Genomic DNA, 15171 nt, shown 5'->3' with positions numbered 1-15171 from the left:
AGTAAGTAGAACAACTCTATCCCTTGATATGTACTCCGTGTGCTTAGGTGCATAATGCATCTTGTTATCTTATCTCCCAGTCTGGTGACACATGCCCCATATCTCATGTGTGGACTTGAGGCCTGAGAGTCCAACACGGACGGCCCGTTCCAAGGAAGATGAGCAGAGAATGCTGTATGTACTGTACATACTAGCTACGTAAACTATATATAGCAGCAAATGTATGTGTGTACTGTACTCCGTACAGTACAAAAAAGTGCATGCATCCTGCGGAGTTTGCTCCGAGTCCAGCCCAACAAGTTGACACTGGACAGACAACTATCTAACCTACCTAGGTAGATATCTACCTAAAATGAAATGCGGGGAAGATGAGACCCCTCTTCCGTCCAGACCAGATTCGAATATTGCTTATGAGCACTATCACAAGACTTGATGGCCTCTTCTTTTTCTCTTGTCGTCTTTTCTGCTATTTATTTTATTTATTTCTCTCGTAATCGTCAGCTCGATTTTCCAGACAGAAAAACAGACAGATAATAAGAACGACCTATATATATACCATTCCACACCATCCCTCCATCCATCCATCCATACCATATATTATACAATATTACTTCAATAGTCAGTCTACGGTATGATTTAACCAATGTCTGAATTTGAAGAAATCCTTTTCTTGTCGTACTTTGTTTGCTTAGCCCCGCCTTTTTGTTTGGTTTCCCCCTCTCTTTTTTGGAACAGATTGATCAATCTGATAGATTGTTGATGCGATTCTTGGGACCAGCAACATACCTATATATATAGCTAGGCGAGGTAAGCAAGCAAAAGCAAGAAGAAGCAAAGAAGCAGTTATTATCTGTCCCATCTTGAAATAGTATCATCTCTGAGGTATTCATTTTCTGTCTTTTTTTTCTTTTTCATTTTTTTCTTTTCTTTTCTTTTCTTTTTTCTTTCTTTCTTTTTTTTTTCTTTTTTGTTTTCTTTATCACCAGCGGCCGCTGATTGATTTCGATGCACACAACAGAAGCAGACACAGACAATGGCAACGCCAGGATCCTCATCGATATCCTCCATGCAGAATCCCTCCCTGTTCCTCTACGGCCCAGGAGATGCAAAATACGGCGAACGACCCATCCCACAGATCGAAGAGCCGGACGATGTCATCGTGAGAGTGGCGTATACGGGGGTTTGCGGGAGTGATGTACATACACCTCATATCCATCTCGCACATTCTCGTGAGAGAAAAATATGATATACAGCTGACTTCTTCAGGTACACTTCTGGGTCCACGGCGGCATGAAACGGCACGTCTCCCCCGACAACCCCCTCGTCATGGGCCACGAAGCTTCCGGCATCGTGCACCAGGTTGGCCCCAGCGTGACCGATATCAAGCCCGGCGACCACGTCGCCCTCGAACCGGGCTACTCCTGTCGCAACTGCGCGCGGTGCAAGGCCGGCCGGTACAATCTCTGCCCGAAGATGCGCTTTGCGGGCGATCCGCCTGTTGGCCATGGCACGCTGACGAAGTTCTTTAAGCTGCCGGCTGATTACTGCTATAAGATTCCTGCGGAGAGTTCCATCGGCCTTGAAGAGGCTGTCCTGATTGAACCCCTGGCTGTCGCCGTTCACACGGCGCGGCAAGTCGGCGTCACGCCCGGCGACCAGGTCGTCGTCTTTGGCGCGGGGACAATCGGGCTGCTCTGTGCGGCTGTGGCTAGAGAGTTCGGAGCCAGCAAGATCGTCGCGGTCGATATCAATGGGGAGAAGTTGCGGTTTGCGGAGAAGTTTTTGGGCAGTAGCAACAGCAGCAACAGTCTGGGAACGTACAAACCGGACTCAACGCTCTCGTCCGAAGAAAACGCCCAGCGGATCGTGGAGACATACAACCTAGGATCAACCACCGCGTCGCCCGCAGACGACGGCCTCGCCGGCGCAGACATCGTCATCGACGCGACAGGCGCCGAGCCCTGCATTCAAACAGGCATCCACGTCCTCCGCACGGGCGGCACATTCATCCAGACAGGGCTGGGCAAGCACACGGTCGCGTTCCCCATCACGACCGTCGCGAACCGCGAGCTGACAGTCAAAGGCTGTTTCCGGTATGGACCAGGCGACTACAAGTTGGCCATCGCGTTGGCGAGCGAAGGCAGGATCCCACCGTTGAAGACGCTCATCACGAAGGTCCTCCCTTTCGAACAGGCGACAGAGGCGTGGGAGACGACGAGACGGGGGGAGGGGATTAAGACGTTGATTCGGGGGGTGCAGGATTAGAAGGCACCATCGTATATAGTGCAAGTCAGAAAGCGAAGCAAGGTGATGGTGATTCTATTAATCTGTCAGCAGTCAGTCAGTCGAGTTCATCTGCTTAAGCGATGGAAGGGAGCGGAATGGAGGCAGTTGCGAGATGGAATTAATTCAACTCACGAGATTGACAAATGACCACGCACATGACTCGTCATCTACTTCAATTCATTGTGCCACACTCCGTATATACTGCCTTGAATAACTGCAAAATAACTGTAAAAATTCTCTTGTAGATCATTCCAGGAAAAAAAGTCCCTCAGCACAAGCCATATAGTAACAACAACGATAAATCAGAAATCACCAGACGCATTGATCGATCCTCCGACCTAGATACCTAACTATTCATTTGAAGCGTGGACATGGAATTCTATCTGTTAGCCAAAGAGATATATGTGCAACGCTCATCAGACGTAACCAAACACATGTACATACATACTGTACGGCTAGCTTACAGCCTCGCCACACCAACATCTGCATCATTAATACCCCCTCTTTCGTTTAAACTCGTTGATCAACGGCTCCCCCCTCTCCAACCGCCCCAGATTCACCTTTAGCACGTTCAGCGCCCGCACAAAGTACTCGATGCCCAGGCCGCTGATATGCGGGCTGATCTGGACGTTGGGCGCGTCCCACAGCGGGTTGTCAGCCGGCAAGGGCTCGGGATCTGTCACGTCCAACGCAGCGCCGCTCAGCTCGCCGTTCTTGAGCGCCGCAATGAGCGCGTCCTGGTCGATGATCTTGCCGCGGGAGATGTTGGTGATGAATGGCTTGCGTGATTTCCGCGGTGAATGCGATGAAAGGATGGCGAATTCTTCCGCGCCGAGGAGATGCGTCGTCGCTGGCGTCAGCGGGAGCGACACCACCACGTGGTCCAGGCCCAGGGCGAGGAACTTCCGCAGAGACGCCTTGTCGGTTCCGTGGTGCCACGAGATCGGCAGTGTTCCGTCAGGGTCTCCAGTCCCAGGCACGATGTATCCATTGTCACGGCGCGACTCGGGTGTGTCGCGAGGCGATGCCGTATAGGCGAGCACTTCCATGCCCAGGGCGACAGCGACGCGTCCGACTAGGTAACAATTAGCAAACTTCATCCAATCTGGCAAATTGCAAGATGGTATGATAATGACCAACTTTGACGTCCAATACTTCCATACCCCAGTATCCCCACTCGCTTCCCCACGTGGTCTTCGACGCTGGTCCGAAACGAGCTCCATTTCTTCCACTCGTGCTTCTTCTGCGCCTCGTAGAGCTCATTGTACTGCTTCGACGCCACGAGCCAGTTCATCACCGTCCACTCTGCGATCGGCGGGCCGTGGATGCCCGAGCTCGTGGTGATGGGGACATTGGTGTCGGTGACGATGGGCTCCTTGAGGAGGTGATCGACGCCGGCGGAGAAGGAGTGTAGGAGCTTCAGGCTGGAGGATGTCAGTATCAATCCTGCCGTTCCTTGATAATTCTTATGCACGTACTTAGGGACTTGTTGCGGAGTGGGGATGTGTCGGAACGAGGTCGCCAGAATGGTCGTTTTCTTGAGAATCTCTGCGCAAGATGCTGTGTCAGCTGGACCATTCGCTCTTTCTGACAGTTTCAAAACAATGGCCAAGATCGAATTCCATCCCACTTACCGCTTGGGATAACGTCAATAGTGTCGGTCAGGGAGATCTGCAGATGGGTGATTTCAATGTTGGGGAAGGTCTTTCGGAGATCGTCGAGCGTGTCTTCCGGCACGGGCGCGGGGAGCAGGATGAGCAGGTGCTCCTGGTAGTGTGGTGCCTCTCCCATGGTCTTCAGTCACGAGTGATCCGATTGACCAGCTCTGGATCCAATCTGCCTGCCGAGCTGGTATGTGTCGACGAAGTGAGGATTTCGGATGGAGAAGAGGGGAATAGTGGGGAGATGGCGGGTTGATAAGCCGGTTATCTCGACGAGATTCGCGTTAGAAAGGAACAGCAACCCGATTGAGAATTGATTGTTAGGTCGACTCGTCCAATATAAGATACTGTACTGTATCTCAATAACTTAACATATCAATCAATTCTTGCTAGAATTACAAATCAACGTCACACGCCATAGTCCAGTTCCGTCGCGCTACCAGATAAGAGTCCCGCAGCGGGGTTATCTTCACGCCATCCCACCCAAAGACAGCGCCATTGCTTGCGGATCGAATCTCCGAACTAATTCTGGCAGTTGGTTATAGAATCCACAGATTAACAAACTATTAATATTGTTTCCCTAGGTGCCTGTCACTTGTTGCCCGGTTGGCAGTAGCCGATGTTTTCGATCGTCTAGATTGTTGCTGCACCATGTTACGCCAGTAGTCACGACCTGTTCTCATGCCAGACACCATCCTTCAATTGACTATGTAGATTGCTGATTAATCAATCTCTGCTAGACCCCTACTACTCCTTTAAATAGTACAAAGAGAAAGGCATATTATAACCGCATCTCAATGTTCATCAACTCCTGCAGATTCTCACTGTATGTAACCGTCTCCTGCGTTGCCGGCCGTGGCAGTGGCTTCCGCGCGAATCCGCCGTAACCAAAGAAATGCTGAAGCATACTCTTGGTCCCCATGATGCCGCTCTGGATGACGATCCAGTCTCCCCGAGCCACAGCAGCCTGGAGCTTCCTCGCCTCCTCGATCTCGCCCGACCGGTAGAGCTCAAATAACCTGACGCAGGCCTTGGGCGTGACATTCGCCAGCCCACAGATCGCACCAGACCCGCCCCCGATCAGTGCCTGCAACGTGAAGTCGGCGCTGCCGCCTAGACACATAAACCCAGAGGCAGGGTCGTGCGGAGTAGCCGCCCTCGTCGCCGCAGCAATGCGGTTGAGCTTTCCCGTATTCCCGCAGGTCAGCTTGCACCCGACGATGTTGGGATGCTGGGCCAGGTCCACGATCATATCCGAGTCGAGATCGATGCCCGCAACCACCGCCGGATAGTTGTAGAGGAGGATCGGGATCGGCGAGGCGTCGGCGATGTCGGTGAAGAAGTGTCGGAGACCCTCTCTCCGGTACTGTTCTTTGTAATACGACGGAGGGAGGATGATGGCGAAATCGCCGCCGGACGACTGCGCCTCGTAGCAGATCTCGATGCTCTCGCGAGTCGACTGCGCTCCGCACCCCACGACGATGGGGAGGTTCTGGTATCCTGCGCTATTCAGCGCGTCACGAGTGGTCTTGGTGACGACCTTGCGTTCCGTCCGGGAGAGATGGGCAGCCTCGCCGTTGGTCCCCTGCGTGAGGATTCCGGCGACCCCGGCCTCTGCCATGCGCACCGCATGTTTGGCGATGACGTCGACATCTAGCGCTTCCGTATCTTTGTCAAAAAAGGCCAGGGTGGGGACGTATATCCCGGGCTTGAGAGAACGTCCGGAAACCTCTTGGTCGGTCGCGGATGCAGGAGTAAAGGTCTCTGAAAGCTGGGGTTGGTACGAGCTTTCGTTTTGCGGTATCGGGCGGCCGGTCGACGCCTGGTCGGCCTGCGGGGCGGGGGGTGGAATGTCAGTCACGTCGCTGCACGACATGAGGAAAGCTTCAAGGAGATCAGAATCATTCTATATATATAGTCTCCAAAACAGTAGAAATGGGGTGTCAAGAGTAGAGTCGTGATATGCTGAATAATCAAGCAATACGTCATTTGAGAGACATGATGACGCAGCCCAAGTGAATGATAAGAAGATAGAAATAGTTTCGGTAAGAAAGGGAAACAGACATGGGAAGGTTAGTAGAAAAATTTGTACTAGACGTGAAGCAGCTGGCATATGGTCGCAGAGTGTGTTGGGTACGTAAACCAGCAATTCACCTCAGAGTCGAACTCGGCGGACTCTCACTGAAGAGAAACTTGAGATGAAATGGAACGAATATGGGCCAGTGTAGAAGATGGAGGAAGGAATTTCCACCTTCCATGAAACAAAACTCCGAAATCTCCATTTGCGATGCTCAATAGTAAATCTCAAGATTGCTGTTGCTGTTGCTGCTCCCTTCTCCGCCTCATCAACTCCGCCAAGGGGATGTCGTCCTCGTCATAAAACTCGACCTCTTCATCCACTCCAAAGTCCTGTAGACGCTCGCCATCCGCATTTCTCCAGGCTTCTTCGCCTTCATCGGAGGCAACGGAGTCCTCGCCGTCTGCGGCATCATGTTCAGCATTGGCAACATGAGCATATCGTTCGTGAAATTTTCTCCTGCGCTGCAAACCCAATCCGCCACGCCTCCGTTCCATATCTTCTCTCTGTCGCCGATTGAAGGCTTCAATCTCTTCCTGTGCGGAATCGAAGTGTTGGACTGGAAAGGGCTCCCCCATGGGCCTAGGCTTTCGAGGGATGCGATCTGGATCTGGTGGTGGCCAGGAAAGCCCAGGATCTGCTGAGGTCAGCGACAAGCTTGAGAGAATGGAGAGCGTGACAAACCTTCGAAGTCGTTTACCTCAAACGACAAGCCTGTACTTCTATCGGGAGTCGCTGCAAATGGCCACAACCAGCTCAAGATCTGTATGCATCATGCGTCAGAGAGAACAGCAAAGTAAATAAGAGATGCGGTGTTCTTACGTTGGAGCTTCCACCCATCCCGGCCTTAATGTTTTTCCAAATTCCAATGTCATAGGGGAATTCCTGCTTTCGAATTCTCACTTTGATGCCATCCGGACCATCAAGATATCCGCCAAAATGGCGGGCTCGTCTCAGCAGAGTCTTGTGCCTTTCAATTTCCCACGATTCAATCGTGGTGACATTCGCGCCCAACGCCCACAATGTTCGCACTAAGAGAATGAACAAGGCGAAGAGCGTGAGGCTGTTGACCACGATCAGAAGAAACAGGTGCGTAAGCTGTGCGATACTTGGACCGAGGTACTGCCAGACCATCCGGTTAGTATCCTTCTGTCTACGAAGATTTTCAGCCGGAGGTCATTACACTGGGCAATCTCCTATTTTCCCAGATGACAGAAGCTCTGGTGAATAGAAAGGACTCAAGGTACACCATCGAGACGACGGCATAGAACAGAAAGCGAACGAAGTGAGGAAATGTGAAATGCGAAACGCAATTCCTCGTCCAGGGACAATGATGGTCCATCTTGGGAATGCATCTAGACGCGAGTCAGAAGACGAGCATGTAAATTATGTCTGCCGTCGATGGAAAATGCTGACCTCTGGCACACTTTGCAATGGTGTGCTCTTGGTGGCTTGTAGGCCTCGCATTTCCGACACCATCGCTGCCGAACCAAGGCGTCTATTTTCCCCTCCTCAGAAGCTACATCCACGCCCTGGCCACGCGACGGTTTCCAGTCTCTTGGAATGCGTCCCGGGTCTACAGTACAGGCTCGATAGTAACAGATCCAAATACAAGCCACTAGACCATTGAACTTCCAGAACTCATAGTCGCTGAGTGGGCCTGGTTCGAGGTGTAAAAATAGGTATTGAGATGTGTATGCGAGAAACGCGATCAGTATACAAACCGCTGGGATCGCTAGATGCGATATAGAAAACGAAGATGCGGTCATTGCGAGGTGTTTCCATTTTCATGGCGGAGCCTGAACACCAGGCGTGTTCATAGTTTCAGGAAGGAGAAATCAGATGATGTGGCGACTAATATTGGTGCCTGAACACTAATGCCTCAGGCTGAAATATATTTTAGTCTTGGAGAATCAGAGATTTAGATAGTACCACAGCTGCCCAAAGGCCAATTTACATTTAATATATTGTTCTCCAGATAGAATTCCTGCTTGCCTACTCCACATACCAAACGGTCACTCGGATAATGTATGCAACGTTCGCAGTAGTAATGATGGGATTTCGCGGTCAGCTGACCACGCGTTCATGCGACACGGAACGCGCAACCATCTTGAAGCCTCCCGAAGACAATCAGCACACAGCCATCACCTCATCATTTGTAATTGCAGCACTGGGAAAACTGGATGGCCAGCTGTGCTCCTTTTCTGCTCGGTGTCTGCTGTGATGATTCTCCAGGTGAACGGCACCAGAAATGCCAATTGCTGCCCTCCCACAGTCCACCGCGCAGGCAATTGGCTCAATTTCAGTTCTGTCTGATGCTTGTTCTGTCGTCAAGGAGCTGCTGGATAATGCGCTGGACGCATCTGCTTCGTCTGTCTCGGTGGAAATTTCCCAAAACACCGTCGATGTAATCCAGGTCAAAGACAACGGTCATGGCATTGCTCCAGAGGACCATGGCGCGGTGTGCAAGCGCGCCTACACGAGCAAAATACAGACTTTGGACGATTTGAGGAATGTCGGCGGGCGATCTCTTGGGTTTCGAGGAGAGGCCCTTGCAAGTGCTGCTGAAATGGCCGGCTCACTCACTGTATCTACCAGGACCCAATCGCAACTGGTTGGGTCGCTGCTCAAGTATGACCGGAGGGGGGAATTAGTGAGGTAAATATTCTTCTGTTCCGCGCTGAAAATAATGGCAAAACTGACTTTGTGCCATATAGCAATGAACGAGCATCTCATCCGGTTGGAACCACTGTCCGTGTAACGGACTTTCTGAAGCATATCCCAGTCAGGAGACAAACGGCATTAAAGAACGCTGCAAAGACGATTACGAAAACAAAGAAATTACTACAAGCGTACGCAATTGCGAAGCCTTCCACGAGGCTGTCATTGAAAGTCCTGAAGAGTAAGAATGAAAGTAATAACTGGATCTACGCACCTAAACCCAATGCGAATCTCGTCGATGCAGCACTGAAAGTCGTTGGTGCCGAAATTGCTGCTCAGTGTATCTACAAGGAATGGCCATCTGAGGCGCATGATGAAGGCCAAGAAGTGGCATCGACCTCGAACGATGCAAATCCGTCTTACAGACTGGTGGCCTTCCTTCCAAAAGCCGATGCTGGTAATTAAACTTGCCCTCTTCAGACGGATTTATCTGACGGCATGCAGATTTCTCTGAACTCAGTAACCCTGGACAGTTTGTCTCTGTCGACGGTAGACCTCTGTCGACATCAAGAGGCACGCCGAAAGAGATTGTGAGACTCTTCAAAACGTATATTCGCTCTGCTGCGAAGGCGCGAGCGATCTCAGCTTCCCTCTCGGATCCGCTTTTCTGCTTACATATTGAATGCCCCAGGGGCAGCTACGACGTCAATGTCGAACCTGCCAAGGATGATGTCTTGTTTGCGGATCCTCAGATCATTGTATCTCTTGCAGAGAGCCTATTCAAAGATGTGTATGGCGATTTGGATGACGACAATCGGAATGCTGGCGAGGAAGCTGCTGAGAAAACGGCGGGAAAAGATGATTTCAGCCTCTTGCTGGCTCGAAAGCCGGCTGTCCAATTCCCGGTCTCTCCGCCATCCTCAAATCCCGCAGCCACTGCAAGGCAGACAGGTCTGGACAGCTCTGGAGCGACTTCAACCTGTGTATCTGAGACAGCTCCACAATCAAGCTCTGATTCCCAACCGAGGGACGTTGCAAGCTCATCTGAAGGTGAAGTGAGGCCATCAGAACGGAATAGTCTGAACCCTTGGACGATCGCCAAGACACATTTCTTTCATCGAAACCCAAACACGCCCAGTCAGAGCAGAAGCACTCCTAGTCAGTTGGTAGCTTCAAGTCGTGGGAGAGAATCTTCTGAGAGAGGCGGAAGTCGTGTGGAAAGGAATCAACGAGTCTCTCCAAGTCCGCCTCCGCCTAGTCCGTCACATTCGACCTCGCACTCGTCGTCTCCGGAAACACGCGACTCACCGATGTTCGTGTCGGCTAGACAGCTGTCTCGGAGAAAAGTCTCTGTTCCAACGCTGGACCTGTCGGCACGGTCAGCAAGGGAGCGTGCGAGAGAACGATATGGAAATGGAGCTCTCGATACGTGGTTCAAGAAGACAACACAGGTTTCTCTCAATTCCCCCTCCAGCAGCAGCTCAACTGTCGCTGGTCAAAGAGAGCACAACCGGGAGGACAGGTCAGAGAGCGAGGTGTTGCATAAGATACTTGGTCCACATGACTCTATCCAACCCGTAAGCGGCGTGCATAAACCATTCAAGGTTACTATACCTCGCGCCGGAGCGCGAAATTCTGCATTGCCAGATCTCTACTCTAGCCAAATGGCAGATGATTCTCGTTCAGTCGAACCTAGTGAAAGACGGCAAGAATTCCCTGTCTTGGAACGCTGGTCATCTCTGCTACATCAGCCCCCAAGTCAGGAAAACGGATCTGAATTGGAGAATGCCCTTGACTTTGAGCGGCGGAAGAGAGCAGCTATCCTGTCTCGGCGAGAACAGATGCGAAACAGCCAAGAATCAAACGCGCTGAGTAACAGTCAACTCAGTTTGAACTCTCCGCATCAAAATCGTTATCTCGCTGCGCGAGCTGCATTGACTGCCAGTGCAAACACAACCACGGCGCAGCCGGATGATTCTCCAGCTGAATCTGAGACTGCTCCCGGTCTAGACCGTAACGACCCTCGAGCTTACTTCATGCGCCATCAGGAGATGGATCAGTCCAATTCCGCATCCGGAACAGGACTCAAAATAAAGCGCGTCCACACTAGCCGGCTTCCACTGGAGAAGATCCCAGACGGTTTCGATACCCACGACCTTGCACTGCAGTGGCCCGCTCCTTTTGGTCCTTTATCAGCGTCATACAGACGAGCACGGCTGGTAGATTCATACATCCGGTCCGGGACTGGGTTCGACGCCTTTGCAGCGCCAGATCTTGCGAGCTTCTCCAAGATATGGGAAGCTCGACTGGCCGCTTTGATTCGAGAGAAATATCGCACCAAAGATGGAGATGGCGCTCCTGATTTACAGCTTGATCTTTACGCGGCGATAAGGTCATCTGACTGAGCGATCTGTTAGTTTTTCACTCCCTTCTTTTTGCATTTATCGCATTTATTTGCATACATTTATAAACTAAATGTATTATATAATTGCTGTTTTTGTACAGGTGGATTATTGCGATGAGAGATGAGAACCACGGAGCTGACACGAGTGCCGATATTCAGTTGAGGCTGCTACTGCACGACTGCGTGCTACTCGACTGCAATTATGATGATTACGACACTACGACTGCATCGATGTACAATATACATATATGTTGAATTTAGGAATATAGGAATATAGTTAGACCTGACCACGACGTGTCCTGAAATTCAGTCATCTGATGGATTGAGAGGCAATCAAGAAAAACACGCATTTCCTTACCGACGAGGAAAGCAAAAAAAAAAAAAAAGAGAGAGAGAGAGAGAGAGCAAAAAAAAAAAAAAAAAAAAGAGAGAGAGAGAGAGAGAGCAAAAAGTAAAGTATTTCATGGCTTCCTTGCAATCCCTCTCAACCGGACATACCCCAGCCACTGACTGCCGTCCTCATCCCTCGTCACAACCGTCTGCAGCACATCACAGACCTCCTTGACGACCGACTCCCTCTTCTCTTCTGGAAGTGCATCCAACATCTGCGCGCCCATCAACCGGATCCAACCCGCCAGACCCCCGCCTGCCGCACTCGTCAGCTTCGTCGGCCGATACTCCAGCTCGATCCGCTCGACGTGGAAGCCCAGGCTCTCGAGCGCGTCCTTCATCCAGACGTCCGAAGGGAAGAACCACGGCACGGCGGCGCGGGCCTCTTCGATGCTGAGGCCGTGGTGGACAAGCGCCCAGATCAGGGCAGTGAGCACCTCGCCGACGTTGCCGTGGCCGCCGGCCTCGAAGACGAAGGCGCCGCCGGGCTTGAGGCAGTTGTAAATCGCTCGCAGGGTCGACAGCCTGGTCGACTCGTCCCGTAGGATCCAGTGGAGCGCGGCGTTGGAGATGCTGTAGCCGTAGTCAGAACCATTTCTATCTATATAAAGATGAAAAGATAAAGGGGAAGGAGAAAAGGTGGAAAGAGGAGATGTAAGAAGGTATGAAGTATCGATATACTGTACGAATTAAATGCATGCTTACACTTTATCCCACCCCCCATCAACAATATCCGTCTCCCGATCCAAAAACCGACAATCAACGACGCGAAACTCCGCCTTCGAACCGTCATCGCCACTACCGTACGTCTTTACCGCATGCTCAATCATCGCCGGCGACGCATCCACCCCCAGTACATACGCCACAGATGACAAGAAGTTGGCCGTGAACTTGCCATCGCCGCAGCCGATGTCGAGGACGCGATCGGTGGGTTGCGGGTCGAGAGAGCGTAGAAGGGTCTGGGTTAGTTGTGGGACGAAGGAGGCGGATGTGGAGTATGCCTGTGTATATAGTCAGTGAGTAAGTAAGAAATAAGTGAAAGTCGTGGGATAGTGAATGGCTTGTTTATGTGATTCTTGATTTCTTTCTTTTTCAATTGGAGGGTTTGTATAAAGATAGAGGTAGGTAAGGTGGTATGCATGATAAGTCAGCCAGCAAGGGTAATTCCTGGATACATGCATGTATATATGCATGTACTACTAGGTATATAGATAATGTGGGGAAGAAATTGATGAGACTGATATTATATCTCGGTCATATGCATCTCTCTAGAGATGGCATGCGCGGATGAATACATACCTCCGAAGACCAATGATCCTTTTTCTTGTCGGACATGTTTGTTCTTTCTTTTCTTTATTTCTTAATTGTTGTCTGTATATCCTTGTCTCCTCTTGTCGATCTAGTTGTCGGAGCCGCAAGCTATGCGGAGTACATACTAAGTGGTGCTCCGAGATCGGCTCCGCGGAGAGCTTAAAATGAGATCCATCTCCACAGGAACACTTCCAATTTATTTAGCTCGTAGCTGGATCGAGCTACGATACACTACCATCATCAGGCTACGCACAGGATGCAATCACCATATATATATGTATTGTACTGTACTGTACATAGATTGTGGGCGACTGGGAATTAGAGGTGCGCCGATTTCGGAGTGATCTTGCGGGGCTGGATACCTTCGTAGCTAGGTAGGTAGGTAACTTGTAAGCTCCCCCAACTATTATGTACAGACATATCTTTGATATCTATCATTTGCCTGTCAATAAAACGTGTTTGCAGTAGGAGGATTTTAACACAAGCTTCCTTCTATGAGGTTATAGCCTATTTTTATCTCTCCACTAGTTGGAAACTTGCGATTTTAATAAATATTATGATTTGAGAGAGCAATGTTTTAGCCAAAATTCCATTCCAGCCTTTTTTTTCTTTCTTCTATTAAAATCAGGAACTGACGCGAGAGACACGGTAAGTTACACGACCACCCACCTTGCAGGCTTGGTTCAGATTCTGCAAGAAATCCAAAAATGTCTCTTCGTCGATGCCGCAGTCGTGGAGGACTGGCGCGTACGCGTACAGAAATCCCCTCTCTCGCGTCTTTGCGGGATGATTACGGGGTACAGAAGCCTCGTGGGTTGGTTGACAGAGGAGCAGGGGCTGGAAGCACTTGATCGTGATGCTGATCTTGAGCCTGGCGGATTGGAGTCTTTCTGCACCAGCGACGACCTTTTGTATGAGTCTGCATTGTAAGGAGGATTGTATGCTTGTTGATCCTGCTCCGGAGTGTGTTCGACATCGTGCATGCCTGGGGTGTATAGCTCTTGCGGTTGCTGAGAGGTTTCTGATCCATCGAGTTTGTATATTTCCTGGCGAGCTTGCGGAGTGTGTCTCTGCAGAAGGGGAGGTGGAGAGTGAGTCTGTGATCTGACGGGGGAGTAGTAGCGGTTGGAGCAATGTCCTGTGAGAGAGGAGCATTTGCTAATTAGCTATCGCTCTATGTGGTCTCATCATCCTTTTCTGATATGATATGACGTTACCGTGGGCATGATCGTCTTGCAGCGGTGGGGAGTCCGCGGAGCGTGATGCCTCCGGGTATGTCTTAATGTCTCGGGCAATTTTGATGCCCGAGCCTACCAAGTCCAAAATCTTTGGCACTAGATGGAACAGTAATGATATGAAATTTTGATCTATTCGGCTTGTGATGATCGAAATTTATTTCGAGGTCTGGAGAGTGGCGTGAAATGCCTATTCTTTCCCATAAGGGGAGAAATCAGAACAAAAACAAAGAGGTGCTCAGAGTTGGCACCGACACAACAGCTGACTTAAATTTAATTGAATTGAATCGATTCCTTTGTCTTCTCTCTTTCAAAAGATACCAAATCTTTGCCTCCTCAGACTCGTCTGCCTACAGGAGGCAGACTGTAGACACAGGCACGTCACATCACATCATATTGCCCAGTTGGGATAGCTGTTCGATGGAGGGACTGGAGTGGACATTAATAATAGTCCAGTACAATACCAGTACAAGTTTTGCCTTAAAACATGTATGTACAAATACATACATAGTTTATGGGCGGTGATATTCGTAATTTTCACACAGCCGTTTCAAAGGGAACGAACAATCTGCAAAACGGAACAGGTAAGCTATCGAAACGGATATGGCGCGTAAAGCAGTGAGTATTTCGAACAGTGAGACATTGGTGAGTTGAAGTCGGAAAAAAAGTCGTCTGTTTTGCTGGGCATGTTTACTGAGACAGGAATAGATAATAGAATAATCTTCCTGGAGCAATGTGTGTCTAGTGTGGGGGTTTGTTGTCTGAGTTTTTGAGAGGGTGGGTGGTCTGTGTTACGCGCTGGGTCCAACCGTAGTCGCAGATACTCAGATTGGTGGTCAGGGAAGGATCAAGCGAACCGAACAGGTTCTTCACTGTGGTCGAACAGACCGTAAGGAACAGGTCAATGCCGAGCAGGCGACGATAACAATACCGATAACAACAGGGTCACTGGCTAACTGCCAAAGTGTCATATCCTTTCCATTTCACCAAGTAGTAGATTTTTCCTCGCTGACTTTTGATATCTAGGATTTTTTCGACTTCATATTCTTCGTCGGTTGTTTCTTCCAGTTCGATTTTGCTCGGTTCTTTGGCGTTTCTTGGTGCTGGTTCCAGTAGCGAAATGTGAAAAATTGGATGAATTTTCAT

General features: G+C 50.2%; 6 protein-coding genes across 6 annotated transcripts; 2 read left to right on the top strand and 4 right to left on the bottom strand.

Annotated features, from left to right (window-relative positions):
* Nucleotides 1-1033: 1033 nt before the first annotated feature.
* Nucleotides 1034-2265, top strand: VTN77DRAFT_5090 (uncharacterized protein; the record flags this gene model as incomplete). The annotated part of the gene is made up of 2 exons (XM_069421221.1): nucleotides 1034-1195; nucleotides 1267-2265. 2 exons carry the CDS (start codon nucleotides 1034-1036, stop codon nucleotides 2263-2265), a joined length of 1161 nt encoding a protein of 386 aa, XP_069277084.1.
* A 512-nt stretch (nucleotides 2266-2777) lies between these two features.
* On the bottom strand, nucleotides 2778-4077 carry VTN77DRAFT_5089 (uncharacterized protein; the record flags this gene model as incomplete). Its single annotated transcript, XM_069421219.1, has 4 exons — nucleotides 2778-3361; nucleotides 3427-3710; nucleotides 3765-3834; nucleotides 3921-4077. 4 exons carry the CDS (start codon nucleotides 4075-4077, stop codon nucleotides 2778-2780), a joined length of 1095 nt encoding a protein of 364 aa, XP_069277083.1.
* A 651-nt stretch (nucleotides 4078-4728) lies between these two features.
* Nucleotides 4729-5823, bottom strand: VTN77DRAFT_5088 (uncharacterized protein; the record flags this gene model as incomplete). Its single annotated transcript, XM_069421218.1, has 1 exon — nucleotides 4729-5823. One exon carries the CDS (start codon nucleotides 5821-5823, stop codon nucleotides 4729-4731), a length of 1095 nt encoding a protein of 364 aa, XP_069277082.1.
* A 428-nt stretch (nucleotides 5824-6251) lies between these two features.
* Nucleotides 6252-7793, bottom strand: VTN77DRAFT_5087 (uncharacterized protein; the record flags this gene model as incomplete). Its single annotated transcript, XM_069421217.1, has 5 exons — nucleotides 6252-6661; nucleotides 6709-6787; nucleotides 6847-7146; nucleotides 7208-7379; nucleotides 7441-7793. The coding sequence occupies 5 exons, from the start codon at nucleotides 7791-7793 to the stop codon at nucleotides 6252-6254; spliced, it is 1314 nt and encodes a 437-aa protein (XP_069277081.1).
* A 482-nt stretch (nucleotides 7794-8275) lies between these two features.
* Nucleotides 8276-11090, top strand: VTN77DRAFT_5086 (uncharacterized protein; the record flags this gene model as incomplete). Its single annotated transcript, XM_069421216.1, has 3 exons — nucleotides 8276-8682; nucleotides 8742-9142; nucleotides 9190-11090. The coding sequence occupies 3 exons, from the start codon at nucleotides 8276-8278 to the stop codon at nucleotides 11088-11090; spliced, it is 2709 nt and encodes a 902-aa protein (XP_069277080.1).
* Nucleotides 11091-11550: 460 nt separating this feature from the next.
* VTN77DRAFT_5085 (uncharacterized protein) lies at nucleotides 11551-12814 on the bottom strand (the record flags this gene model as incomplete). Its single annotated transcript, XM_069421215.1, has 3 exons — nucleotides 11551-12052; nucleotides 12185-12480; nucleotides 12779-12814. The coding sequence occupies 3 exons, from the start codon at nucleotides 12812-12814 to the stop codon at nucleotides 11551-11553; spliced, it is 834 nt and encodes a 277-aa protein (XP_069277079.1).
* Between the last annotated feature and the right edge of the window lie 2357 nt (nucleotides 12815-15171).

This window comes from Rasamsonia byssochlamydoides (genome assembly GCF_041956645.1).
Source record: "Rasamsonia byssochlamydoides strain NRRL 3658 unplaced genomic scaffold VTN77scaffold_37, whole genome shotgun sequence".
NCBI classification, from domain to species: Eukaryota; Fungi; Ascomycota; class Eurotiomycetes; order Eurotiales; family Trichocomaceae; genus Rasamsonia; species Rasamsonia byssochlamydoides.
This window is presented reverse-complemented; position numbering and strand designations above follow the sequence as displayed.